The sequence below is a fragment of the Aethalodelphis obliquidens genome, unplaced genomic scaffold, assembly GCF_003676395.1.
Source record: "Aethalodelphis obliquidens isolate GAN/ISIS:26980383/991018 unplaced genomic scaffold, ASM367639v1 scaffold44, whole genome shotgun sequence".
Lineage (NCBI taxonomy): Eukaryota > Metazoa > Chordata > Mammalia > Artiodactyla > Delphinidae > Aethalodelphis > Aethalodelphis obliquidens.
In genome coordinates this window covers 10677169-10704651 of record NW_020837988.1, presented here as the reverse complement: position 1 = coordinate 10704651, position 27483 = coordinate 10677169, and the positions used below count along the sequence as shown (strand labels likewise).

Here is a 27483-nt window from a genome sequence, read left to right as displayed (position 1 = left end):
CCCTGCATCTTCTGACACCAAGTTCCAAATTCTTTCCAGGCAATTCTCCATACTTCTCTCTTTTTTTTTAATTTAATTTTTAAGTATACATCAATGTAATGTTCTTTGAAATATTAAACCATACAGATATGGTTACTGTCAACCCAAGAAGTAATCACAGTTATGAGTTTGACGTTTATCCTTCCAGAACTTTTAAAAACCTCATACATATATCATACCATCATTTAGTGGGTGTGTTTACACAAATGGTATCTTAAGATGGGTATCACTCTGCAACTTGCCTTTTTCACTCAAAAATCTGTGAGTACCTACACCAATTCATTCCTTGAATGTTCCATGGTCAAGACACTTAGGTTGCTTTCATTTTCCAAAATTGCTAACGAGGTTGTGATAAACATCCTTGGTCAGCTTCCCCGGAGACAGGCTTGTGTTTTGCTAGAGTGGCTTCCTAGAAGCAGAGCTGCTGAGTCACAGATGGTGAGGGTTTTCAATGAAATTGGTCCCACCTGTGTGTATCAACTGGCTACATTGTGAATTGGATGATCTCTGGGGTCCAGAATGGGTGGGCTCAGAATGTGGGCACAGGCCAAAAAGGGACCACAACTCCCATCACAGCTCTGGCCAGGTGTGGCCCAGCGGGCAGAGCTTCAGGACACACTCACCTTGTGGAAAAAGAGAAACTGTCTGAGGTAAGGAAAGGCTGCCTTGGGGCTGGCGGTGAACCGTTTAGCTGGCTGGTCAGGGTCCTGGAAGGAGAAACACCAGAAGATGGAGGACAAGGAATCTGAAAAGACTCACGTATTATGGGCAGGCTTGGACCCTTGCTCTGCTCAGATACTGGCCAGGGTGGCTTGGGCAGAACACTGGTGGCTCTATGGCACCGCATCCAGGGCCATCTGCATGGTGAGCTCTTTCTCAAAGAGTCCAGGAGCACAACCTTCCTCAGCTAGGATTTACCTCTAAAAATTGATGGAAGTGAAATTTAAAACAGGCAAGTCCCTGTATGGAGAGCTTGCTAAGTAAATTATGACGCATACAGAATAAAATACCACGTAGCCATTGATATTCACGTATTCTGTTTATTATCACAACAAATAATTCACAGCAATGACCGCATGAAAATGTGGGTCACAGAGCACCATGGATGAAATGATCCCATTTACATGACTGTAAACACACACCCACATGCTAACGTACACACATGTACGTGTACTGGAGGGAGGAGGTGTGGAGCTATCACCAAAGTGGATGGGGGGGATGGTTACCTGTAATTTTTACAATAAGCATTTATGGTTTTTACAAAAACACCAAAGCTATACTTATTTAGAAAACACAACGAAGTTATTTTTAATAGACACTTTAAGTCATTTGGCAAACCTTGGTTTTCCTCCCAACAACAGCTCAGCCGCCGCCATCAAGAAGGGAACCCACCTGAGAGATGCCCGCCCTCCCCATTTCCCCTGAAATCTAGGAAGGAGCTGGGGTGAGAGGTCTCCTCTCCTAGACCAGGTTGAAATCCCTGCCCTTTCCTTTCTCAAGTGGTCTGCCATTCTAGAAAGTGTTCTCCAAATCACTCTTTAAAAAAAGAGTTCGCATACCAGGAAGAGCAGGGAGGTACTTTTTCAATCATCTCAGAGGAAGGGATGAGTCCCACCTGTGGACCCCCACGCAGTTGCCCTCCCCCTCCTCTGGGACACCTACTCAGGTTTCTCAGATCCATCTGCAAGGCGGCATCCGGCATCACAGTGACCAGAACCTTCCGTGAGACCCTCTGATGTCGGGCGCCCATCGGCAGCCCAATCAGGCCTTCAGCAGGGCGATCTTGTGTTCCGGAACAGAGTCTTCGCTGCCATTGTAGGGCTGGGTCCCTGGTTCTTGCTTCAGGTATTTCTCTGCAGAAAACACAAGGTTTCCAAACACTAAAAAAGTGAAGTGAGGATAGGCCAGTTCACAGAATGGGATTAAAGGCTGGCCTTTTGGGGGCCTCAAGCCTGGGGAGTTAAGGTCCCTGGACCAATATCTCCAGCCCTGGGCCGGTTTCACCTAAGTCTCCACCAGCACCTCACCACTCTCCATGCCACGATAACCCTCCTCACTGCTGCGCGGGTTCCATGGTGCGGCTGGGCCCAATCTGCTTATCCAGTTCCTGTGGATCAGCGTCTGGCTGCTTTAGCAGCAACATGGACGAATCGCACAGACACCAAGTTGAGCCAAGGAAGCCGAACACAGAAAGAATCCTCTTGATCCCACTACATGAAGTTCCGGAACAGGCTACACTGACCGATGGTGGAAGAAATCAGAGCAGTGCTTACCCCTAGTGGGGGCCACTGGAAGGGAGCAAGAGGGAACTTTCTGGAACGATGGAGAAAAGCTACATCCTGACTGGACGCCCATTGCATCCATGTGTCAGGACTCAAACTCACATTTAGGATCTGTGCATTTCACTGTATGTGAACTGTGCCTCAATTAAAAACTCACATACAGTCCCAAAACATAAAACCCCAGAGCAGGAAGGCCCCCTGACAACCTGTCCACTGCCTCACCCTCGTCCGAGTGCTCCCCACTCTTGGACTCGAGCACTGACCCTCCCACCTCCCAGGGTTTCTGTCCTGCCGTCCTGACCCTGTTGGGTGTGGCAGCCAGGCTGCCATGCCTCTCACTCTGATGACCGGCCACACCCACCTGCTTCTTCCAGGGTGCAGAAGTACAGGACGCCCTTCAGGTCAGCTGACAGCAGGACACGGAGAACGGGGACCTGTGGGACAAACGGTGATTCCAGGTGGGAATGCTCCTGCCCTAGCAAGCCACGTCACAGGCTAACTCACATCTCTGTAAGAGGAACACTTCTTAAGTGAATACCTTCTGAAGAACACAGAGATGAATGCTCTGCAAATACAACACGTGATGTAACGGACACAAGCAGAGCTCTGCAGCCAGATGCCACAAAAATGGAGCCCAGCCGCCTTCCTCACTGTGTGACATTGGGCAAGTCACTCAGCTTCTCTGGGCCTTGGCATCCTCACCTTGACATGGGGATGGTGACAACACAGACCTCACAGGCTACTTCGAGAGCAGATGCCGACACCCACCTGCAGGCCAATAAGGGCGAGGGTGGCGCCCCGCTTGTGGAAGTCCTCCAGGAGCTCCCCGAGCCCCAGCACCACCGTGTAGTCAATGCTGCAGATGTGGGTGCAGTCCAGGGCTGCAGAGCGTGGCGGGGATGCTGGGGGGACAGGGGAGTGGTCACACCAGGCAGAGGCTGCCAGAAAAGGCTCTGGCCAGGGGCATGGGGCCAAACAAGGCCATCAAGAGCTCCTCCCCAGTGGGGACGGGAAGGGGAAAGGACAAGGACCCAAAACGTTAGCTGTCTGGAGACAGCAACAACCATTTCCTTCATAGGGCAGGCAAACAGACCCCTTTCTCCCCTAAATACCAACTCCTGGAAGGAGCGGGCCCTCAGGGACACATGTTGGGAAACTGCCACCCTTGCTGCATGCACACACGGTGGGCAGGGTGTCCACTGGACGCCACTCTTGAGACTCCCGAGACCCCCAGGGCCCAAGGACAGGCAAGCTCCTTCCTGACAGCCGAGAGCAGGGTCTTGGGGTCCAGCAGGAACCCCTGCTGAGAGGGTGGCGGGGAGCTGGGGGTGACCGCAGCCCAACTGGCCACGTACTTTCCAGAGCCCGGCTCAGTAACGCCTCCCGGAGGGTTTCGATCGCAGGGAAGTGCAGGCCACTCGCCGGCTGCAGGACCAGCATCGGGCCCTCTGACACCTGGGGACAGTGTGGGGAAGCCAGTGAGCCCTGGAGGCAAGTTCAACAGGGCAGCTCTTCCAGGCCTAGGGTGGACGGGAGGGTGCAGAGCTGGCGGGACCCCCACCTGCGCCACAGCCCCACGCGCAGCAAGACAGCACTGTGGGGTTATGACCGGAAAGTCAAACCATCCGCTAGGTGAATGGTCACTTGGCAGTGCCTCAGGCCACAATCACACCAAGAACTCAAAATGCAAGACAGTGGGGTCAAAGGGTCTGCCCATGGCATGCTTCACCCCACCGGGCCCCCTGAGGCCAGCAGGTCCCCCTCAGGGGGACCAGATGGGCTACCTGTATCTTGGGTCTGGCCACAGAGTGCAGGAGAACCAGCATAGACACCAGGGTCCCTGCCAGGATGCCGTACTGGACCTCCCAGAAGCAGAGCAGGAATGTCACGCAGAAGGGCAGCAAGTCCAGCCCTGGAAGAGGAGGTCCAGCTGAGGAATGGCCCCTCCTCAGCGACCTTGGCTCCCAGCTACCCGAGCCCCCTGACAAGAGACACCTCGTGCGTGGCTTTCCTCATAATGAGTGAAGGTGTCATGGACCCCAAACAGCTCCCGGGGGACCCCCATCCAGAGACTTGGGGGCTGATGCTTCTGACAGGCCATGCCACCTCAAGGATGTGTCAGAGGCAAGAAATCCCTCCCTACCTGGGCGAGGGGCCCTTAAGACCTGCCTGGTCGGCCTGGTCCCCTGCCCCTGGGGAGAGGTCCCAGTGGGCACTTCTCAGGGGACCAAGGAAAAAGGGATATGAGGACCAGGGAGGCACCGAGACTTCTCTTAGATGTAGAAGCCACATAAATCCCTTAACTGCTTTGAAAAACAAAAGAGAACAAAAACTTGTTACGGTAAAGGAATTGCAGGTTCCGGAGAACCTTGAGCTGCTATGACCAGTGGAGAAAGGGAGGCTATGACACGAACCCTGCTGGTCACCCCAAAGCCCCCATCTCTCCCCCAGCTGGGCCAGCCTGGGCAGCAGCCAATGGCAGACAGAGGATCATCGATAACCTTGGTGCCGACGGACAGGAGATACATACTTTTCACTCGCCAGAGCGTCCCCACGATCTTGGTGTCGAACAGGGGGACCACGGCCATGATAATGACAGCAGCCAGGGCAGACTTGGGGATGTAGTAGAAGAGTGAGGTCAGGTAGTCGAGTGACAGCAGCACCAGGGCTCCTGCAGGGGCGTGGGGTGCTGTGACCTCATGGCCCTGCCGCCCCAACTCCCACCCAGCAAGGAGTCCCTGCTCTGGGGCACACAGCCAGGCACCAGAGCCGACGGCACCCACACCCTGGGCTCCCTCCACTCCTTTCCTCCTATCTCACTGCGGCGGACACGGGGAACACAGTGTCTGTGCAAGGGGTGCTCACCCGTCATCAGGCCCCCTGCTGGGGTGCACACCCCTGACTGAGCATTCACAGCCGTCCTGGAAGGCAACAGAGACCCATTAGTGGCTGTCGGGCTGGGAGAGCAGGGGAGGCGAGGAGCCACAATCCCTCCCACCTCCACTATCTTTCAGGAATTAACTCCAGCACCAAGATGCTGGGAGCATTTCCATGCACGGGGATCTTTTTAACGTTAAACTGCAGCACCGTGTATCGGGGTAAAGAAAACCAGCTAAGATGGTGAGGGAAGCAAAGGGAGCCCCCTCTTGTCTCCCCATAAACACCGTCACAGCTGACCAAGGGAGAGAGGACCAATGTGGAGAAAAGTGAAAACGGCCTCAGGACATGGGCAAGGGCCCAGGAGGGGGAATCTGGTTCTTCAAGCTAGACAAGGACCCTCTGACCTGGGCGGGGACCTCCCTGGAGACACAGGGAAGGGGGAACGTGGTCACTCACCGGCCAAAGCTGCCCGTGACCGGGTAGGAGGAGAAGAGGGAGCCCAGGATGTTCGTCAGGCCTGTGGAGAAACGGAAGGAAAAAGCTCATCCAGGACGAGAAGCAGCATAAAATAGAGAGAAAAAGGAGAGGAGGAGAAAGGAGATAAAAACCAGAAAGGAAACAGGAAGACAGAAGGTGAGAGGAACTACCCAGTGGGGCATCCTATATCTGGTTCTCTCTCCCTAGATCTAGGAAGGTCAAATCATGATCTTTGCCAAGTACGCCGAGATTAATTCTAGCTATGAAGCAGTTCTGACCCCAGCCCTGCCTGTGTAAAATATGCCTTTTCCCATGTATAAAAGAATGAGGAATCCCTCCTGCCCAGAAAGGGGGACGGCTGAGTAAGGCAAGTAAGGCCTGAAGTGCCCAGTACGCCTGCCGGCATCCCTGCTACTCTGAGTTCCTTCAAACCCACAATTCCATGAGATGACTAGCCAAGGTGAATGGGAGAAGGTCATGGCCAGTAAGCTGCCTTCCCTGTGTGCCTCTGATTAAGCTGTACTGGACACAGCCATGCCCGGAACCTGGCTGGGACCTCAGAATGGAGATAACTAGCCCAAGTTCATCACCATCAGCTCGTCAGCACCCACCTCACCCAGGGGCCTTCACAAAGACCACCATGGTCTCCTTGGCTCCACAAACCCACAACTGGTCACAGGTTCAAGGCCTGCTCTAGAGACAGCTCAGGTATCACCTGGGATGCACTGCTCCACAGTCAGGAAGCCTGGGGCCCATCTGAGTCCTCACTCATCCGCCTGCCCCTCCTGGAGGGAGGCACAGGGCGAGGCACAGGCAGCCAAGATCCCACACAATCAGCAGGCTCACCTGAGATCCTACCTGGCCACATTCCTCAGCAACCTGACCCTCGCCCTGGAAGCCCCCACCCCCAGCCCAGGTGGAACATTCCAGGCGTTCCCAGGCACAGAACAGGCCACAGCCCTCAGGGTCTGGTACACAGCAGGTGCTCAGTGAGCCTCAGTCAGACACTAGATGTTGGCGCCCTACTCCTAGGGATTAAACTGAACGACCTGAGATAGGAGAACGGGCCCCACTCGGGCCAGCTCTGCACCCTGTGTGTCAGCACCTCCACCACCCAGACCCCGAGAGCCACCCGCCACTGGAGTCTTACCGATGGCCAGCAGCTCCTGGTTGGCGTCAATACGGTAATTATTTTGAGAAGCTATAAAGAGAACAGACAATAAAAACACTGTCACTAGTTACATATCATCAGGAAACTGTCTATGAAATGATAAAACAAGCTACCAATTTCTCCCTACAGCATTGTCTATGTTTGTAAATAGAAGGTATAAACACAGATAAAATATATACATATATGCAAATGTACACACATCTTTGAGTGTTTACAAAAAAAAAAGTAGATGTACAGTGAAATGTTAGCAGTTAATTAAGGTAGTGAAGGACATTACAAGTGATTCATTTTTTTAATTCATTTCTGAACTTTCAATATCTTGTGCAACAAACATGTATTGCTTTTATAATAAGGGAAAGATGTTTTAAACTAAAAAGCTCTCTGGTGGCAAGTCAAGATGACTAGAAAGTCTCAGATGAGGCCCAGAGACATGAGCAGGAAGATTTAGGGAGAAACTATGGAGCGGCATGAATTTTAAGACAGTGGTTGGTAAACTTTCTGTAAAGGGCCAGACCGTCAATATTTTAGGTTTTGAGGGTCACACCCTCTGTCACAACTGCTCAGCTCCCCATTATAGCACAAAGCAGCCATACAACACGAAACAAGTGAACAAGAGATCATCTTCCAATAAAACCTTACTTGTGAACTGAAATTCAAATTTCATATACTTTTCACGTGTCATCAAATCCAAATCTTCTTTAGATTTTTTTTAAACATTTAAAAATGCAAAAGCCATTCGCAGGTGATGGGCAGCAGGCTGTGGTTTACTAAGCCTTGATTTAAAAGCAAGACAAGCTTTACAAATGAGCACAGGAAGTCAGCTGACTTCAAAAGAAAACAGAGAGTTTTCTAAGTAATAGACAAGATGAGTAAAATCTGTCACATGCAGATTCTGAGATATGCCCCTCCAAATTAAAAAAAAAAAAAGGATCAGAAAAATAAAAACTGAACAAAAAAGATGTGAGCTGAACAGGTCGCAAACTGAAATGCAGCGTGGTCTTGAGCAACTGCTGGCGTTTGGAAAGGAAAACCCTTTAGAATGAACACTGGTTTATAGTCTCCTTGGAATGGTCTAAGGATCCAGATGCTGGAACTTCAAGGAAGGAAACATAATCCTGGCACAACCTGGGCTGGGCAGTGAACACAAGTTAGGTAGTCATAGTAACATACATGTCATATATCTGAATTTTAACCTTTAGAGTAAAATTAGATCCAAACAAAGGACTTAACCCTCTTATAGAACAGAAGAAACACATCATCCTCATGGACAACACAGAACAAAAGTCCAGGGACCTAAGACAGAAGCAGGGACACATGAAAGGTCTGGCAGCCTCAGCTCAGGCAGAGGGAATCAGTATTGAGCAGCAAACATATAAGTAGATTAACGCTTCCCAGCCTCTCCAGGGGTCAGGAGGGGACAGGCCAGGTGTGCTCAGACACTCGGAAAGGGCACCTTGTCAAATTTTTAGGAATTTTGCTAACAGGGTATCAAATACAGCTATTATTACCAATTAAATGAAAACTGTCAATTCAATAAGTTATATTAAAAACAAAGATAATACTTAAAAAATATACTTTTAAAAAAGCATGTATTACTCAGATAAAAATTCAAAGTTTTAAAAATCAAAGCAGATAAAAAGCAAGCAGAAGAGCAGGCAAGCAAGGCAGGCTGGGCTCCAGGCTGAGGTGCCAGGGAGGGCGTGGGTGGTGAGCATCTTACCAAAGGATTTGGCCACTGCGATGCTCTCCAGGAGACCCATCAGGGGCACCACGGCCAGCCCGGCCCCCATGCCCTGAGAGAGGAGAGAGGGATGGTGAGTGACCCTCTGGGGAAGGACAGAAGAGGCCTGACCAGTCAGTGACCTGATAAGGTAGGCACTGGCTCGCCCACGTCTGACAGAAGCAAACATACTTCAGCTGCAGGGCTCTGAGCTCACACTGCAAGAAGCACGACACACAGCAGAACACGACAGAGTCCTGCCCCGCCAGCGCCACGGTGGCAGGGGCACCCCTGGCTCAAGGTAGAAAAATAAATGTGGTGCCCTTTGAGGTTGTGCCCAATCTGGAACTCGTTCCTACCTGTCCCTGCACCAGAGATGCCCCTTCCTGAGAACAGCAGTCCTAGCTGAGTTCAGAGCTGCGCATCACTAAGCGGATGCATTAGGAGATAGAACCAGGCCCAGGGGCTGCTGCGGCCTCAGCCAAGCCGGCCTGGCTCCCTGTCTCTACCCACCTGTACCATCTCGGTGAAGGAGATCGTCCCGTTGGCAGTGGTCACTGAGAAGGGAGGGATGTGGGCATCAGGGAGCCCCTCGGGTGTCTTCCCAGTTAGAACAAAAGGCTGGTATCCCGTCACCTGGAAGGAGTATGCGACCAGGGCAGCAAAGGAGACCACCAGGGCGTTGCGAGCTAGGACAGGGGGAGAGACTGTCAGTGAAACCTGGATCATCTGGGTAACTGGGGCAAATACACCTCAGGAGGTGGAAAACCCCACCCCAGCCTGGGAAACAGCATGGATACAAGCAACCGTATGGCAGGCATGAACACATGACACCATGAAAAACGCACAATGGGGAAACAGAGGAGTGGTGACACACAGGGCCAGCACGCATATCATCTACTGGTCACCAGTGACTGCATGGTCAAAGGCAGAGCTGGAAAGACTTTGAGATCAGATCTCCCAAGGTGATGCCCCTTTGAAGACGGAGAAACAGAGCAGGTTTACTCTGCTGCCTAAAACAACTAAAAACTGGACAAAACATATGGAACAACGGTGCCTGTGTATATATACCCAAATATCTCCCAAATTGACCTTCTAGAAATGAAAACCGTAACATCTGAGGCAAAATATACACTGAATGGATTAAAGACAGATTAGATATTACAGGAAAAAGACTAGTGAAACTGAAGATGTAGCAATAGAATCTCCTCAAAATGAAACACACAGAAGAAAAGAAAAATTGAAAAACTGTACAAAGCATCAGTAGCTGTGGAACAATTTCAAGTAACCTAGTATGTGTCAGAGTCCACAAAGAAAGACCATGGAGTGGCATGGGGAGACAGCACAAGGATTTGAAGAAACAATGACTGAGTATTTTTCCAAATTTGATAAAAACTGCAAACCTGCATAACCAAGAAGCTCAGTGAATTCCAAGGACAAGACACATGGGAAAAAAAAAAAAAGAAACTACAACAAGACACATCATAATCAAATTGCCTAAAGCCAATGATAAAGAGAATTTTTTTTTTTGGCTGTGTTGGGTCTTCATTTCTGTGCGTGGGCTTTCTCTGCGGCGAGCAGGGGCCTCTCTTCATTGCGGTGCACGGGCCTCTCACTGTCGCGGCCTCTCCTGTTGCGGAGCACAGGCTCCAGATGCTCAGGCTCAGTAGCTGTGGCGCACGGGCTTAGTTGCTCTGCAGCACGTGGGATCTTCCCAGACCAGGGCTCAAACCCGTGTCCCCTGCACTGGCAGGCAGATTCTCAACCACTGCGCCACCAGGGAAGCCCAAGAGAATGTCTTAAAAGCAGCCAGAGAAAAAGGTCATATCTAGAGGAATGAAATAAGAATGACAGCAGACTTCTTGTAGGAAACAAAGCAGGCCAGAAGACAGGAGAACAGCATTTTTAAAGTGTGGAGGAGGAAAAAAACTGTCTAGAATTCTATATCCAGCAAAGCTACCCTCCAAAAGAAAAGTAAAACATTGACTATTTTGGACATACAAAAGTTGAAAGAATTCATCACCAACAGGCCTGCACTACAGGAAACAATATAGAAGGCTCTCCAGGCAGAAGGAAAATGATACAGATGGAAATCTGGATCTACACAAAGGAACGAAAAGCGCAAGATGTATAATGTGGGAAGATATAACAGACTCTGTTCTCATTACTTGTACATCTTTAGAAGTAACTACATAGTTAAAGTGGAAACAATAATAACGACTGAGGGGTTTAAAACACATGTTGAAGAAAAATATATGACAACCATAGCACAAAGGCTAGAAGAGGAGAAATGGATGTATCTGGTCAAAAGGTTCTTATATCAACGTGAAGTTGGAAAGTATACTGTATTAAGATACAGATGTATATGATAAACCCTAAAGCAACCACCAAAAACAAACAAGCAAAAACAAAAACACACACAGCAGTTATAGCCAATAAGCCAATAAAGGGAATAAAAAAGGAATCATGGAAAAATAATCCAAAACATGGTAGAAAGAGAGGGAAAAGGGAACAAAGAAGAAATGAGACAATAGGAAACAAAGAGCAATATGGTAGATCTAAAGCTAGATACATCAATCATCACATGGAATGTAAACATTACCCCACCCCCCAATGAAAAGGCAGAGATCAGATTGTATTAAAAAACAAAACCCGTCTATATGTTTCCTACAAAAAACACACTTTTTAAACATAAAGACACAAATAAGTTAAATAGGTTCAAAGTAAAAGGATGGGAAAACATATGCTAATACTAACCAAAAGAAATCTGGAACAACTCTACATGAAAGTAGAGCTCAGAGCAAAGAATGTTACCAGGATAAAGGGGGTCATTTCCAGAGAAAATTATAATTCTACACATGTACGTACATACAACGTTTGTTCTCTGACAGTAATGGGATTACGTTAGAAATCAGTAGCAAAATACTAATTAAAAAAATCCCCAAATATTTGGAAACTAATTCCTAAAAGGCTCCTGGTCCAAAGGGTAAATAATCCACAATTCAAAAGAGAAGTAAAAATGGAAATTAGAAACTATTTAGAACGAAGTGAAAATGAAAACACAACCTATCAAAATTGTGGGATGCAGCTAAAGCAGTGCTGAGTAGGAAATTTATGACCCTAATCACTATATTGGAAAAGGAAGGTCTCAAAGACCTCAGCTTCTGCCTTAAAAATTTGAAAAAGAAACCTAAATTCAAAAGTAGCCAATGCAAGGAAATAATAAGGATCAGATCAAAATCTACTAACGAGAAAACAAAAGCAATAGAGAGATCAATGCAATCAAAAGCTGGTTCTGTGAGATAAATAAAATCGATACACCTCTAGATCAATTGATCAAGAAAAAGGGCAAGTGACCTGGGAGCAAGTCCTCACTCTGCCTGCTCCTAGCTATGTGACCTTGAGAAGTCTTATTTGGTTTGTCTGTTTTACCTTTCAGAGCCTCATTTTCCTCACTGGCAACACAGGGAAAATAATATCCCATCCTCAAGGCTGCTATGAGAATCAAAAGAAGTGATGTTTGTAAAATGCTTTATAAGTCATCCATCACTGTATGTCAGATCACAGCTCATTCAATTTCTGCAAGTCTCTACTTTTTCATTTGCAAAAGGGGAGAAATTACAACTGTTCCACCTACCCCACAAGAGTGTTCTGGGGCTAAACAAATTCTCTACAAATTGCTAAACAAACACAAGGTACTACTATAGATTAACCTGTCCTCACTCAGCTAAAATACAAGCTGAAACGATGACTTTTTAATAAACATAGTTGGGAGCTCAGTAACTAGTTTCCTAAGGACACACCACATATCCTGGAGAGAAAGAAGACAGTAGTCCATGAGAAGCCTACAGGGTTTTGGAGCAGCATTTCTCAGACCTCAGTGTGCCTACAAGTCACCTGACAAGCATGTTAACGTGCAGATTCTGCGTCAGAGGTCTGGGTGGGCCTGAGAACCTGCATTTCCAACAAGCTCCCAGGGGATGCCTGTGCTGCTGGTCAGAGGCCACACTTCGAGTATTAAGTTTTAGGCAACAGAGCCTGTTTTCACTATTTTACAGATGACTATACTAAAGCTCATAAAATTTTGACAAGTGACTCATGCAAGTGCCAGGTAAGTGGCTAAACTAGGACTTGAAACCAGTAGTTTCACCATAAACCCAGTGCTCTTCCACCCTCCCAAGCGCTCAGCGTTTACCCATGGCCTCCCGGCTGCAGAATGGCGTCTGGTGAGTGACTCTTGGGACTGGGGACCAGCCGGAGAAGCTGGAAGTGACTCAAGGGCTGAAATCTAGTCACCCCCTCCCTCCCACAACTGGCTGGATTTCATGGCCGCGGAGGAGTAGGGCCAAGCGGGATGATTTCCATTCCCCTCAGCTCTGGAAAGGCCAGTAGGTATCAATGCTTCCTTGCTTTGCTGTACCTGCCATTCTCTCTGTGTCACCTACTGGCAGCTCAGTGGAGAGATGTCCATCCCCACCGCCACCCCGAGATGGCCCTTCAACCAGCCAATGGTCCCACTAACTCTCCTCATCTTGCCGCCTTTTACTTCAGCCTTTCTTTACAGATCCTCTGGTTAACTGCAACTCAACCTGCTGATTCCAGGCCTGAAGCAAAATGTTTACCCTTTGCAGCTGCACAATTAAAACAGGACCAGTCTGTCTCAGTGGAACTTGTTTTCTCCCCCAGAGACCTGCCAGAGTTTCTCGACCTTAGCACTGCTGACACCTTGGGCCAGATCAGTTTTTTTGCCGTGGGAGACTGTACATTGCAGGATGTTTAGTAAAATCCCTGGCCTCCACCCATCAGAAGCCAGAAACAGTCTTGCCCAGTAGTGTCAACCAAAAATGTCTCTGAACATTGCCAAATGTCCCCCAGGGGCGGGGGGGAGCAAAATCATCCCTAGCTGAGAACTTCTGCCGTTAAACAGAGTTCTCAGCCCTGGATGCATATCAGAACCACTTAGCGAGTGATGTGAAGTTCTCTAGGGGTGGAATTCGGGTTCCTGGGGTGACTACAATGTGAGACCAGGTTGTGCAGGACAAATCTGGAAATGGTCCCTCAGCCAGAAGGCCCCCTCACCTGTGGTGGCAGTCCAAACCAACCCATGGCTGAGCCGCACGCCAGTGGGCATCTCGGGATGGACCGGAGGCACGTGGTCCCGCATCAGCTTTAGCACGAGAAGCAGCACCATGCAGACCAGTCCCAGCACTGCATCGCCCACCCTGCAGACAGACACCAGTCACCGCCCAAACCTGCTGATAGCACAGGCCTTCTGGCCTTTGGTTGCTGCTTCTGCTGGAAAACTTTCTCTCTCAAATGCTCTTTTTGTTTTTTCCTAAGTAACCTCTGTCCCTGTTCCATTTCAAAACTTTATTCGAAACTTAGTAGGTACACAGGCCCTGGGAGCTGAAGCCCAGATCACAGTGGTAGCCATAGGCGCGCTACCAACTCACGTTTTTAGTCACATAGCTCTCTGGGCTACACGTGTCTCATCAGTTCCGGGAGATTCACTCCTGACTGCCTATGATGCTCTCTGACCAGTCCATCTCCATCTCCACTGCCCTCCATGTGGCTGACCCCAACCAGGTGCATCTTATGGGCCAGGAAACCTCAGCAGCAGATCAGAAGGGGAGGAGAGGATGGTCACAGGGTCTCCTCCACTCCCTTCAGGAAGCTCCCCGTACAGCTCCCCCCAGGTCACTTCTTCCTCTTGCCCCTCCAGCCAGAGAGGTGTTCTGGCCTCCAGCTGGGCTCATCGAGCTGCATCTCCTATTTGTCCCTTTAATCTGCTTGCTCTGAGAGAAACCCCTCCATCTGAGTGATGTGCTTGCTGTAGGAACTCTCTCCACCTGCCACCCGTCCCCTGGCACCTGCATGTCTGTTGGCCTCTGCCTTCCCTTGCCCTGTGGTTCTCTTGCTCACTGAACTATGAACTCCTTGAACGAGAGACCACCTGCCCTTCCTTCATATGGTCTCTTCTCACTTCGACCACGGGAGAAAGCCCTGCATGGGGTCACGCTGACTGGTGCACTGGACTGACCAGAGCAGAGCTTCTCAAGCTTCAATGAGCCACGTGGGCCTCTTGTTAAGCCGACTGAGTCAGCAGGCCTGGGCCGGCCAGACTGTGCTTCTAACCAGCTCCCAGGTGATGCTGATGGTGCTGCTCGCGGGACCCCTGTTTGAGCAGCAAGATCCCAGAGGATTGGAATAAATGCCACCTGGGAGTGGAAATGGGGAGGGAACTGGGAGAGGGATCTAGAAGGAAGAGCTTACTTATGGGGGCGGGGGGAGAAACACAGCCAACCAGTACCTGGTCTCTCCGATGTTGTGGAAAGTGTAATACACTTGCAGAAAAAACTGCCTGGAGATGTGCTGCAGTCCCAGCAGGTTCTGTCAAACAAGAGCTTCTGATTAGACAGCCTTCTGCAATATAAAGGCCTGAAACCCAACCCTTGCAGCATCTCAATACTGTTCCAAACCTGGAACCCCCTACCCCTCCAAGGGCCCTTCCCGGGGGAAAACATCTCCTGGCTCTCCCGGGCCTATCTGTCCATTCCCAAAGTCCCCAAAGGGAGGAGATCAAAGTTATCCCTTTCGGGGGGAAGTGGGGGTGCTGACGGTATTTCACAAAGTTCCTGTTGTCGCAAGTCGTTGCAAGTTACTCAAAGTAATTTGAGCGACCTCAAACCAAGGAGACTGGTTCAACCGCTCCCTGGCCCGGGGCCCGGCCCACCCCCTCAGGCCCGTCTGCCATCTGTTCGCGGCCCCGTCCATCACTCAGCGGCCCGCCCTTCACAGCACAGACCCCACCGCCATTGGCTGGAGGCCGCGTCCGTCACTCGGAGGACCGCCCATCGGGGACCGCCCCCTGTCAGAAGCGAGTGTCTCGCCGTGAGACGGGCAGACCTGCAAGGGCGGGGGTCGAGGGGGCGCCGAGGTCCTCCAGGGAGGAGCGCTGAGGGGACCCCGCCAGGTCGGGGGTCCTCAGGTGGGAGAAGGGGCGCCACTCTGTACTTCAGTTATCTGGTTGGGATCAGAAGGGGAGGTCGAGGCCCAGACACGCAAGGCAATCAGGCTCCAAGGACCCCAAAACCCACTGTGTACACAGCCCCCGAAGGGGAAGGGCAGACACGGACAGCGGCTTCTGTCCTGGGCAGGGACTCCTGCGTGGGCAGGTCAAGAGGACCCCCACCCCAAGCCTAGAGGCTCTCAGATGACTGTCATGACCTAGTCAAGGTTTTGAAGACAGGGACCTAAGGGTGCCAAACACGAATGCATAAAGAAGCTACTCTCTCACTGTGTTACGAAAAAAGAACATTCTTGACACTAAAAATGAAAGATAATGTTTCCAGAATAAAGGACAGAACATCCCACGAAACAGCACTTGCCAAGCTCACCCTGACATATGTGTGTACATAATCTATAGTTCGAATTACGCACTGTTCTAGTCTGTCTCCTCCTCTGTAAGTGGAGATAGTAATGCCTACCTCCGAGAGGACTTCTGAGAACTAAACATAGGGAGAGCTTAACCCAGCACCCAGTGACGTGTCAACTACTTTATTCTCTCTCACACGTACCCTCTTGGGCTTCACGTTCTTACTTTCTCATTCGGCCTCCATCCGCGAAGACTGTCACGGACTAGAGTGAAGCAGAGCCTGACAGTGGGAACCACACCGTGGAGAGGCGTGTGTGTGTGGGTGTGTGTGTGTGTGTGTGTGTGTGTGTGTGTGTGTGTGTGTGTGTGTGTGTCCCTCCCTCAATCTGTACGATTCAGCTCAGTTTCATTCTGCACACCCAAGCACAGCTCCAGGCGGCCACGTTGGAAGTAAAACAGTGCCTGCCTTCTAGGTACACAGAACCCAATGGAAGGAGAGTAAATGATATCCTCAGATAACCAATGATCACTGATTCCAATACTTCTCATTTGTGTTTAAACAGAAACATAAAAAAGCACGATATTTGAAAAACATTAAACAAAAAATTCGAAAAGAAAGACATAAAAGTGAAATCACCTAGCTAAATTAGCTTAGGGAGCAATTTGCTTCTCGGAATTTTGGCAGTACACTCGTGACTTGTAAAGGCCCAATGGTTCAATATGCAGTAGGGGCAGAACTCTGTGAGGTGAACCAAGCACTCAGGCATGAAAACTCCAGCAAGAGCGGGGACTGTCATTACTGGTCCCCCAAATTACCTGTTGTAGAACTTGGCCATCACTCAATATCTCCCCCAAAGGATCATTTTATTTTACTTATGTGGTACGTGGGCCTCTCACTGTTGTGGCCTCTCCCGTTGCAGAGCACAGGCTCCGGACGTGCAGGCTCAGCAGCCATGGCTCACGGGCCCAGCCGCTCCGCGGCATATGGGATCTTCCCAGACCAGGGCACGAACCCGTGTCCCCTGCATCGGCAGGCGGACTCTCAACCACTGCGCCACCAGGGAAGCCCAAGGATGATTTTATTAATGGAGACTCATGCCAGCACGACAGGCTCTGAGCCCCAAAATAGCAAGAGTTTGACCCACACATATCAGGACCTGGCCTTGGTCCTGCTAGCCAGCAGATGCCCCAGGACCAACTAGGGTGCCTACCTTAATCTGCCCGAAGCCGATGATGATGGCGGCAGCCGAGGTGAAACCTTTAATGACGGGACAGGAGATGAAGTCCAGCAGGAACCCTGGACAGCCAAGAGGGAACACCAAGCTGGTCCCAGCCCCACTGGGTCAGTGTGGGCTGGGAGAGGTGGTATGGGTGGGACTGGGTCTAAAGACTAGTGGCATACCCTGTTTGGGCTGGTTTGGAGAGCAGGAAAGAGACTAGGGACTGAGGCCCTGGGCACTTCTCCAAGTGTCCTGGCCTCTGAGCACAGTAGAGAGCTGAGAGCCACCCTTCTTGACACACACACACACACACACACACACACACACACACACACACACACACACACGGATAGCCCTTGGAATGCAAAGAAAGAAATGCTGAAGGCAGGGCATCCCCAGAAGGAGGTGCCTTGGTACCCCAGGAAGAGCAGAGCTGCAACCCCCCATCCCCATGACAGGAAGGTCTGAGTGTCTTACCCAAGCGCAGGAACCCCATGCCTAATTGGATGCAGCCCGACAGAAAGGCCAGCAGCACAGCATAGGCAGGCTCGCGGAAGGTGTAGAAGGAGACCAGGAGGGACATGATGGCCGTGGGGCCCAGAGTCACATCTCGGGAGGTACCCAGAAAAAAATATACGAAGCACCCCATGAAGGCAGAGTAGAGGCCGTACTGTTGGGCAGAGAGAGCAATGAATATCCAGGAGGTACACGGCACCCGCACAGGGTCCCTGGTGTAGCTGGTTAAGCACAGGGATCTGTGTGGTCCATTGTGTATTCTGGGCACAGCAGCACATACAGGCAGGGTGCACTGATCACCCTGTTACCCAAGGTTGTGGACCTACAGTGACTACGGGGCCTCTTTCCTACCCACACCCAACTGGGGCCTCGTGTCCTTATGTCTGAGCCTGTGATTCTGAGAAAGCATTCTTAAAGCCAGAGTGAGTCATCCCACTGGCCTCATCAGGCAATCCAGAACTAGCTTGGTGCCTGTGTGTGACAAGCATGACAAGAGGGGTTACAGGAGCACGCGTCTGCCCAAAGGCAGTCACATGCTCTAGGTTGTAAACTAAGGCTTCTTGGGCCCCATGGGACTGGAGCCCAGGGTGCCCCCTTGTCTGGAGGGAATACTATGCATGCATTTCTACTCTGCTCCTGGGTGAGCACTAAGGCCTGGAGTGGGGTCAGGCTAAGGGGAAGGGATGTGGTGGGCAGCAAGGGCACACATCTCACCTGGGGAGGGAGTCCAGCCACCTCGGCATAGGCCAGCGCCTGGGGAATGACTGTGAGCCCAACTGAGATCCCAGCGATGAAGTCCATCTTCAGCGCGTGCCAGGTGTAGTCAGGCAGCCAGGCCAGGAAAGGCAGCCTCTTCTGCATGGTCGCAGTGGACCAGCAGCAGGACATCGGGGCAAAGCCCTTGGGCGGCTTCATAGTAGATGACATGTCTAGGAAGAGTGGGGGGGGGCGGGGGGACACAGACCAGCAGTCAGGGCCTGGGCTTCAGAAAACCCAGCAACAGGGTGAGAGTGAGGGTGAGGTCCAGAAACATCAGGAGATGCGCAATCGGCCTCCTCTCACCCAGGGGGGTGGAGCTAGATGCGTTAAATCTCCCCTCACCTTGCTGATCTGAGTCAGGAAGCCAACAGCCTGTGCAGAGAAGGCGTCAACCAAAGGTGGAGTGCCCCCCCGCCACCGACTGCTCTCCCTTAACCCCACCTGCCCAGACCCTAGGTGCCTTCTCTTCCTCCATCCACTCTGGCCAGAAAAAATAAATGATTTCTCACTGAGAAGTTCAAACACTAATCACTAATTAGACTCAAGGTTTCTCCTCCCAGGAGAATTTGTTTCCTTTTTTTATTCCCCCTCCCCCAGGAAATTTAACGGGGAGCAGTGCAGAGAAAAGCAGGCCCACGGAGATACCCACATGTGGCTGGCGATGAGTGGGTGGGGTGACTGGAGGCCCTGAGGTTTTCCAAGTGCGCAGCATAGCAGGCTCCACCCACTACGGCAGACTGCGGCGCTGCGGTGGTGGGAGGGCTCCCATCCTGAAGCTGCGCATCACCCCAACCCCCACCTGTGGCGTCTACATCCTTAGAGGAGCCTTAGGTATTCTAGTTTGTTCTGAAAGAACGTCAGAGGCTCCCCCCGGTAATTCACGGCGCGCATCCTCTAGGGTCCTGGTGCTCCTGGCGCGCAGAGCCTGTCCCAAACCACCCCCAGCCCCGGTGGGGCCGCTCTGGACAGAACCGGCCCCCCACCCCCGAAGCCGCTTGCCCCAGACACTGGGGTCTAAGGGGGGGACCCACACCGTCTGCCGGTCCGTGGCCTGCCGGCCTCAGCAAGGCGGAGGATGGCGGGGACCTGGGTGGGGATGAGGTGGGTGGGGATGAGGTGGGTGGGGAGCGGGGTCCCCGCGGGACGCGCCCGTACCCGCGGACCACTTGCCGCCCCCCCACGTCGGCCGCCCACCAGCGACCCCGGCCAGTGCCCTGGCAACTCGAGCGCCCGGCCCCGGGCCCCGCCGCCGTCAGCCACGCACTCACCGGACGCCACAGCTCGGGGTCTCCCGTCGTCTCCGCAGCTGGTCTGCAGAAACCGCAGAGGTTGGGGGAGCGGGAGCCGGAGCCGGGGCGGGTCCTGGGCGGGTCCTGATGTACACGTGACCGAGGGTGGGGGCGGGAGGGCTGGTGCTCACGTGACCGCGGGGCGGCGCCCGGCTGGAACCGCCGCTATGCGCTGCTCCCGGCCGGCCTGCTGGGTGTTGCTCCTCGTAGCGGGTCTCTGTTGTGTGCACCGGGCGCGACCCCGAAACGTGCTGCTGATCCTCGGTAAGTTCCGACCCGCCGGCACCCCGGGCACCGCCCTCCACGGCCGCCGGAAGAGGCCAGCGCTAAGCCTCCGTGCCCTGCAGACCCCATTGCCGTTCATTCCCCGACTCCTCTTTTTGCTGACCCCAGACTCTTCGTGGTCGGCTCCTTGGAGAGGCAAGCAGAGGCGGCCCTGCCCACTGCAGGGTCTGGAGGGTTCGGCCCCAGCATTCACACCCCATTCCTGCCCCCGGCTCTGACCCTGTAGCCCGAACCGTGACCAGAGCAGCCAGGGCTAAGCCTGGGGTCCCCACCCACCTCAGGGCGTTGGGCGGCTTTCCACAGATCGCAGAGGGGATGCCAGAAGAGGGGCTGGTGCCCAAGTCCTCGGAGACCAGCAGCGTGCCCTGGATCTTCTCCCCAGCAGTGATAACCCCGTTTCCCTTCCCTTTTCAGACCCCAGAGTACTGTGGCTCAACTCTCTTTCTCCTGGCTGAAGGGAGCAGCCCCCACTCACCCACCCGCCTTCTCCCCTGGCCCTCCCCGCCTCCGTGAAACCCCAAGTTCCTCTAGTGCCCTGTTGTTCACGAGACTTTCTGCTTGGGTAACCAGAGCCCAGCTATCACAAGGCAACCTGATTCTTTCCTCTTTTGAGGTCTGGCTGTCTGCCAGGGCCACTGTTTCTGATTAACTCTGTGGTCTGGGGCAGGTCCTTCAGCTAATTGTAACTTAAACAGCACCCTACAGAGCGGCTCCCTTCAACTCCCCCTATCTCAGGGGCATTGGCGGAGAACCAGCACATGGATCCACGTCCTCAGGCACGTCTGCAGAGCCCAGGACTGCCGAATCATGCCTGCTTGGATCTCATGCTCCCCTCAGTTTTATGCCTGCCTACTAACATGTTCACCCAGTTTTCATATATGCCTGGTGGCATTCCCACTCAAGTAACAAGCCTGCTGAATATCATGCCTACTTGGGTCATTCCCACTTGGAAATCACACCTGCCTGATATCAAGTCTACAGAGGTATCATACCCGCCTGGGCATCACTGCCAGGCCACTGCAGCAGGACCCAGGTCTCTCTCACTCCCACATGCTGCTCTTTCTGAGCCCAGGCCATCAGGTCCTCTGTGTCTCCCTCCTTCCTCAGCGGATGACGGAGGCTTTGAGAGTGGTGCCTACAACAACAGTGCCATCACCACCCCTCACCTGGATGCCTTGGCCCGCCGGAGCCTTGTCTTCCGCAATGCCTTCACCTCCGTAAGCAGCTGCTCTCCCAGCCGGGCCAGCCTCCTCACTGGCCTGCCCCAGGTGAGGGCAGCAGGGGTTCAGGAGGAGGGAGAGCCCCCAAGCCTTCTGCTGCTGGGAACCCCTCCCTGGTCTCCCTGGGGATGTGCCCACCTTCCCTCCCCCACCCCCAGCCAAATGGTCCAAGTGCAGCCCTGCTCCACCACTGTGTGACTGTGAGCACATCACTTATCTCTGTGTGCCTCAATTTCCTCACCTGAAAGATGGGGTGTTAGTAATACCTCGCTCCTGGGATTACTATAGGATTGGCTAAGTTAACTCTCTATTTGTAAAGCTCACAGCAAGGTGCCTGGCAGGTACTTGCCCAGCCCAGTGTTAACTCTTTTCATGATATTGTCCCAGGAGCTTTTGTGACAATAAAAGCTGCCATTTAAGGCACTTACTCTATTGTGCTAAGGTGTATGTAATGAAAGATTTACCATTTTAACTATTTTAAGGCTGCAGTTCAGTGGCATTAAGTACATTCACATTGTTGTGCAGCCATCACCACCATCCGTCTCCAGGACTTTTTTATCACCCCAAACTGAAACTCTGTCCCCATTAAACACTAGCTCCCTGTTCCCACTGCTCCGCCAGCCCCTGGCAACCACCATTCAACTTTCTGTCTCCGTGAATTTGGTTACTCTGGGTACATCACATAAGTGGAATCATATAGTGTTTGCTTTTTTGCGGCTGGCTGGTTTCACTGAGCATAATGTCCCCAAGCTTCACCCGAGTACGTCAGTACCTCACTACTCAAGACTGAATAATGTTCCATTGTGTGGATAGAGCGTATTTTGTTTATCTATTTCTCTATTAGTGGACACTTGGGTTTCTCCCACCTTTGGTTGTTGGAATAATGCTGCTGTGAACCTGGGTGTACATGGGCGCTTACTCCTGATGTATTATCTCACAGCGTTATTTTATGCGGGGGATGCGCTGTCCCTTTCTGAGAGCCTGAGGCTGTGAGTAGGAGGCCTACATAAAGAGCAGACTGTGGCCTGTACACAGAAGCTTCCTGTAAGGTTAATCAGGCAGCTGTAGGCTACGCTCACCTCTGGGCAGTGAGCCACAGGAATAAGGACAGGGATTTTCCTTCTTACATCTCTCTAGCCTGTTTGAGTTTGCAACACGTACAACAATTTTTTTTACACTCTAAAAACGTCAGCTAATAAAAAGAGGCCTGTTGGTGTGGTTTTCACTCTACGATGTGTGCTCTTGATAGAAAAATTGAGAAGTACAGGTACACAAAAAGAAGAAAATAAAAGCCACCCCTAATTTTAGTGTACATTCTCCCAGTCTATTGTATTTCCTGCTGTCGTCCCATGGTAGGGACCTGTGGGCCTGTTGGGCGGGGAGTGAGAGATGGAGAAAACCTCTATGAGAACTCTAAATCAGGGGCCTACAAAGGGCCAGGCTGGTGAGCCTGGGAGAGCAGAAGCGTTGGGGGTGGGGTGGGGGACAGGACCCTGGCTGCCAGGAGGCGCCCGGCCTCACAGCATCTCTGCTGGCAGCATCAGAACGGAATGTATGGCCTGCACCAGGATGTCCACCACTTCAACTCCTTCGACCGGGTGCAGAGCCTGCCTTTGCTGTTGGGCCAAGCTGGTGTTCTCACAGGTGAGGGGCTTCGTGTAGCCACAGGGGCAGGACAGCAACTTACCTCCCTGCCCCAGAGGGGCAAGGCCTTGTCCCGAGCCACCATGGGCCCTGTGTTGCCTGCTCTGAGCACTTGACCCCAAGGAATCTGGGCCTTCTGGCTGGGCCATGGGCACACGAGAACAAGGGCCCGGCTGCCTCCTGGAGGCCACAACAAGACACAGGGCCTGGGGAGTGGAGAAGGGGGCAGAGGGGAGTGGGAGACCGAAAGGGCTCTGGACAGGCCTATCTCCCCGACTCCAGGCATCATTGGGAAGAAACACGTGGGGCCGGAGACGGTGTACCCGTTTGATTTTGCGTACACGGAGGAGAATGGCTCTGTCCTCCAGGTGGGGCGGAACATCACTAGAATGAAACTGCTGGTCCGGAAATTCCTGCAGGCTCGGGACAACAGGTGTGAGGAGGGTCCCTCCCCCTTAACTGCCCTCACACAGCCAGACCTCTGGACAGTTAATACTGGATGCAGATCCCAGAGTCTTTGGTTGGGATTCTTGGAGTCTCCAGACAGCTGGGGTGTGGGTGGAGGAGAAGGTTCCAGATGCTCAAGTTGATCTGGTCAGAAGAAGAGGGGACATGGGGACACTGAGGCAGTGTGGATCACGGGGAGGCTCTCAGTTGTAGGGGAGTAGGCAAAGCTGAGGGGTGTTCCTTCCCAAAGGATGAGGCTCCCCAGGGTAGAAGCCAGGTGGTGGGTCAGCCATCTGACCTTGACCTCAACGCTCAAGCCCGTTCTTCCATCTGCAGGCCTTTCTTCCTCTATGTCGCCTTCCACGACCCCCACCGCTGCGGGCACTCCCAGCCACAGTACGGGGCCTTCTGTGAGAAGTTTGGCAATGGAGAGAGTGGCATGGGGCAGATCCCAGACTGGACCCCGCAGACCTACAACCCGAAGGATGTGCAGGTAGGAGGACCCCTCACCACGTTTCTGAGAACTACCCTTCGTCCTCCACCCTGTAAATATGGGGACCTGTGCCCCTCTCGTGGGTTGGCAGCCCTGGCCCCAGGTGTGTAAGAAGAAACCCACTGACTCACTGGAGCCAGGGCCCCATCTGTGGGGTGGCAGAGAGAAGCGTAAAGACATGGAATGATGTACCCAGAAGCGTGGGTGTTCTGGGATAATCCATTCAGGAAGAGAGATGATTTTGGGCCCTGGGAGGAAGGCTGGCACCTGTATCTCCCACCCTAATTCAAGCTCTGGCCACTTTGCCCCCTCCACCCAACCTATCTGTTCTAACCTTGACGTGCCACCCACCTGCCCCATCCCAGGTGCCTTACTTCGTCCCTGATACACCAGCTGCCCGAGCTGACTTGGCCGCGCAGTATACCACCATCAGCCGCATGGACCAAGGTGGGTTCAAGGAGCCCAGGTGGTGGGATAGGGCACAGCTTGGGCCTCCATCTTGAGCCAGAGCCAGAAATCACAGTGCCGCAGGGCCGTGTCCCCTCTGGGGGAGAGTCCTTCCTGCCTCTTCCAGCTCATGGTGGCCGCAAGTGTTCCTTGGCTTGTGCAGCATTACTCCAGTCTCTGCCTCTGTTGTCACATGAGCTCCTTCCCTGTGTTTTCTCTTTAGTCTGTGGCCCTCCTCTTCGTTTAAAGACACTTGTCATTCGATTTAAGGACCACCTAGGTATGTCAGGATGATCTCATCTCAAGATCCTTGACTTAATTGTATCTGCAAAGACCCTCTTTCCAAATAACGTTACATTCACAGGTTCTGTGTGGACATATCTTTTAGGGGAACCACCATTCAACCCAGTCTGGGAGGTTGGTGCCTTTATCGTTTCCCTGTTGGTACCATTAGTTCATGGGGACTTGGGAAGGGGGTGGGTGTAGAGAGAATCCTATCTTCTGGCCCCACCCAAGACCATCCTTATTACCTCCACGGGGAGATTCCAGGAAACACAGAAACCACTGCATGGCAGGTAGCAGCTGCATAGGGGTGACACGGAACTGCCAAGGTTGGCCAGTGTCCTGGAGGGGTGCACTCAGGTGGAGGCCATGCAAGTACTGCTCCAGGACAGGGCCCTGGGCAGAGTGCTGGGCGGGAGGCCTGGCTGGTGGCAAGGAGGGCCGGGGTGATTGAAGGAAAAGATGGTGCAGGGTTCAGCAGCCGGATGAAGAAATGCTTTAGTGCACACGCATTCCCACAACTGCGCATCTGCCTGCGGCTGAGCTCTGCTATCCCCTCCACACCCTGCAGGGATTGGACTCGTGCTCCAGGAGCTGCGTGGGGCGGGTGTCCTGAATGACACCCTGGTGATCTTCACATCCGACAATGGTATCCCCTTTCCCAGCGGCAGGACCAACCTCTACTGGCCGGGCACTGCTGAGCCCATGCTGGTGTCATCCCCAGAGCACCCAAAACGCTGGGGCCAGGTCAGCGAGGCCTACGTGAGCCTCCTAGGTATGACTCTGCATTCCATGCAGCAGGGGTCGAGGAGGGGGAACGGAGGAGGAAGAGGACATTTAGTGGGACCACCACGACCAGACGTAGCTCCTCACCCACTACCTTATGCGGTTGCCACATCACCTCAGTGAGGAAGGGATGGTCAGCCCCATTCTACAGATATAGAAATGAGGCTCAGAGACATGAAGTTAGGAGCCCAAGGTCACACAGCTTGTAAGCACCAAGCTTGGATTCCAGTTTGGGTCTCACTGGCTTCAAGCCAGTCATTTTTCCACTGGCCCACTGGTGAGCATCGATCACCTGGCGCACTTGCTAGTATCCAGATATCCCACCCCAGACTGTCTGATTCAGTAGGTCTGGGGTGATGCCCCAAAATTTGCATTTGTGACAAATTCCCAGGTGATAATTGATGCCCCTTGACCCCACGTTGAGGGGTCAGGGCAGCAGCATGCTTGGGCCCCTGTGGGCTCAGGGCTCACATCTCCCTTTGGCCCCAAGGTCAGGAAGCGTTCTGGCCACAGCACAGAACAGGAATAGGCCCCTGTGTGGGGGCTTCCTCGCTAGTCTGAAGGATTTTAGAAGGATCCTGGGTATCACCAAGTTGGGGGCTCTTGTCATGGCATTGAAAGCATGACGGCCCAGAGGGTGACGCAGCAGTGACGGGTTGGCCTGTAGTAGCTTTTTCCTGTTGGTGATTTGATGTGCAGGGTGGCCCACCAGCTTCCAGAGTGGCCTGGATTCAGCCCTTCCACGGGGGTGGGTCTGGTGCCCTGGAGGGCCCGCCCTACTGAGATGTCATCTCCTTTCCAGATCTCACGCCCACCATCTTGGATTGGTTCTCTATCCCCTACCCCAGCTATGCCATCTTTGGCTCAAAGACTGTCCAGCTCACTGGGCGGTCCCTCCTCCCGGCGCTGGAGGCAGAGCCTCTTTGGACCATGGTTTTTGGCAGCCAGAGCCACCATGAAGTCACCATGTCCTACCCCATGCGCTCCGTGCACCACCAGAACTTCCACCTTGTGCACAACCTCCACTTCAAGATGCCCTTTCCCATTGACCAGGACTTCTACGTCTCGCCAACCTTCCAGGACCTCCTGAATCGCACCACAGCCGGCCGGCCCACGGGCTGGTACAAGGACCTGCATCACTACTACTACCGGGAACGCTGGGAGCTCTTTGACAGGAGCCAGGACCCCCACGAGACCCAGAACCTGGCCACTGACCCCCGCTATGCCCAGGTTCTGGAACTGCTTCAGACCCAACTGGTTAAGTGGCAGTGGGAGACCCACGACCCCTGGGTATGTGCTCCCAGTGGGGTGCTAGAGGAGAAGCTCTCTCCCCAGTGCAGGCCACTCCACAACGAACTGTGAGGCCCTCCCCACCCCCACAGTGGGGGACCACTGTCCTGTGTCTGAGCTGTGTCCTGGCACAGGAATTCCCTGGGGGGTCCCCAGGATGGTGCAGGGTCCCCAACCTGTGACAAGGTGAAGGTGGTCTGGGGAACAGCAGGAAGAAGGGTCTGGGACATGGGGCTTCAGTCCCTCTTGGTTCTCTGGAACCCACAGACGTTCTTGTGCCCTTCACCTGAGAGGAGATGGGATTCTGTGTGCCACGAGGGTGGTGGGTGAGTGCAAACTGCACTCAATGAGGGGACAGTGTCTGTTTGTCAGTCCTGGTCTGGAGGGAGCCTTTGAAGGAAACTTGGGCTTGTCTTCTTCCTTCATTTTGTTCACAGTCAGGCTCCTGAGCCCCGGGCTGGGTTTCCATGAGACCACTGATTCTTGGCAGGCTCCCTAAGTGACGAGTTTCATCCTGGGGTCTGTATGGGCAGAGCTTGCCCTTCTTTTTGAGAGTGTCCAAGGATGAAGATGTCTCCGCTCAAGGCCTGAAACCGCCCCATCCTCTGGTTGGGTGAATTCTGTTTGGGTGAACACAAGTCTGTAGCACAGACAGTACTCATGGAATGCTCCAGACCTGCCCTGCCTCCGCCTGCCTGGAAAACCCAGAAAGGGGGCATTCTCCTTCAAGTGGATGGGCTCCCATCACCCTTCCCACCCTCATCAACTCCATCCTGGAGGACATGGTGGGGAAGCCACAGGCCAGAGCGTTGTAAAAGCTTTTTATTTTAGTAAAATATACCAAGTTCATTTTCTGAATTT

The 27483-nt window shown here is 52.7% G+C and overlaps 2 protein-coding genes across 4 annotated transcripts; one reads left to right on the top strand and one right to left on the bottom strand.

Annotated features, from left to right (window-relative positions):
• Positions 1–1063: 1063 nt before the first annotated feature.
• SLC26A11 (solute carrier family 26 member 11) lies at positions 1064–19786 on the bottom strand. 3 transcript variants are annotated; one of them, XM_027080928.1, is made up of 17 exons: positions 19708–19786; positions 18395–18609; positions 17642–17834; positions 17156–17241; positions 14880–14959; positions 13649–13791; positions 9083–9258; positions 8570–8642; positions 6829–6879; positions 5658–5718; positions 5187–5242; positions 4852–4992; positions 4106–4233; positions 3677–3776; positions 3090–3223; positions 2683–2755; positions 1064–1892 (listed from the first exon to the last, which is right to left on the bottom strand). In XM_027080928.1, the coding sequence occupies exons 2-17, from the start codon at positions 18605–18607 to the stop codon at positions 1801–1803; spliced, it is 1800 nt and encodes a 599-aa protein (XP_026936729.1). In that variant the 5' UTR covers positions 18608–18609; positions 19708–19786; the 3' UTR covers positions 1064–1800. The 3 variants fall into 3 exon arrangements, with proteins under 3 accessions (XP_026936729.1, XP_026936731.1, XP_026936732.1); XM_027080930.1 differs by lacking the exon at positions 19708–19786 and adding an exon at positions 19089–19500; XM_027080931.1 differs by lacking the exons at positions 17642–17834; positions 19708–19786 and having other exon boundaries at positions 17156–17267; positions 18395–18530.
• A 76-nt stretch (positions 19787–19862) lies between these two features.
• Positions 19863–27471, top strand: SGSH (N-sulfoglucosamine sulfohydrolase). The gene is made up of 8 exons (XM_027080927.1): positions 19863–19992; positions 21121–21281; positions 22772–22877; positions 23160–23310; positions 23661–23817; positions 24183–24264; positions 25118–25321; positions 26135–27471. The coding sequence occupies exons 1-8, from the start codon at positions 19896–19898 to the stop codon at positions 26692–26694; spliced, it is 1518 nt and encodes a 505-aa protein (XP_026936728.1). The 5' UTR covers positions 19863–19895; the 3' UTR covers positions 26695–27471.
• Positions 27472–27483: the final 12 nt, after the last annotated feature.

What these genes read in the sequence shown, in the direction of transcription:
- SLC26A11 (XM_027080928.1), bottom strand. Translation starts at nt 18,607, where the DNA reads ATGTCATCTACTATGAAGCCGCCCAAGGGCTTTGCCCCGATGTCCTGC. An exon ending in TCGGCTTCGGGCAGATTAAG is followed by an intron (nt 14,960 to 17,155) that starts GTAGGCACCCTA and finishes CTTGTTTGACAG; the next exon opens with AACCTGCTGGGACTGCAGCA. An exon ending in AGCAGGGGGCCTGATGACGG is followed by an intron (nt 4,993 to 5,186) that starts GTGAGCACCCCT and finishes ACGCCCCTGCAG; the next exon opens with GAGCCCTGGTGCTGCTGTCA.
- SGSH (XM_027080927.1), top strand. Translation starts at nt 19,896, where the DNA reads ATGCGCTGCTCCCGGCCGGCCTGCTGGGTGTTGCTCCTCGTAGCGGGT. An exon ending in AAACGTGCTGCTGATCCTCG is followed by an intron (nt 19,993 to 21,120) that starts GTAAGTTCCGAC and finishes CTCCTTCCTCAG; the next exon opens with CGGATGACGGAGGCTTTGAG. An exon ending in GGCCTACGTGAGCCTCCTAG is followed by an intron (nt 25,322 to 26,134) that starts GTATGACTCTGC and finishes TCTCCTTTCCAG; the next exon opens with ATCTCACGCCCACCATCTTG.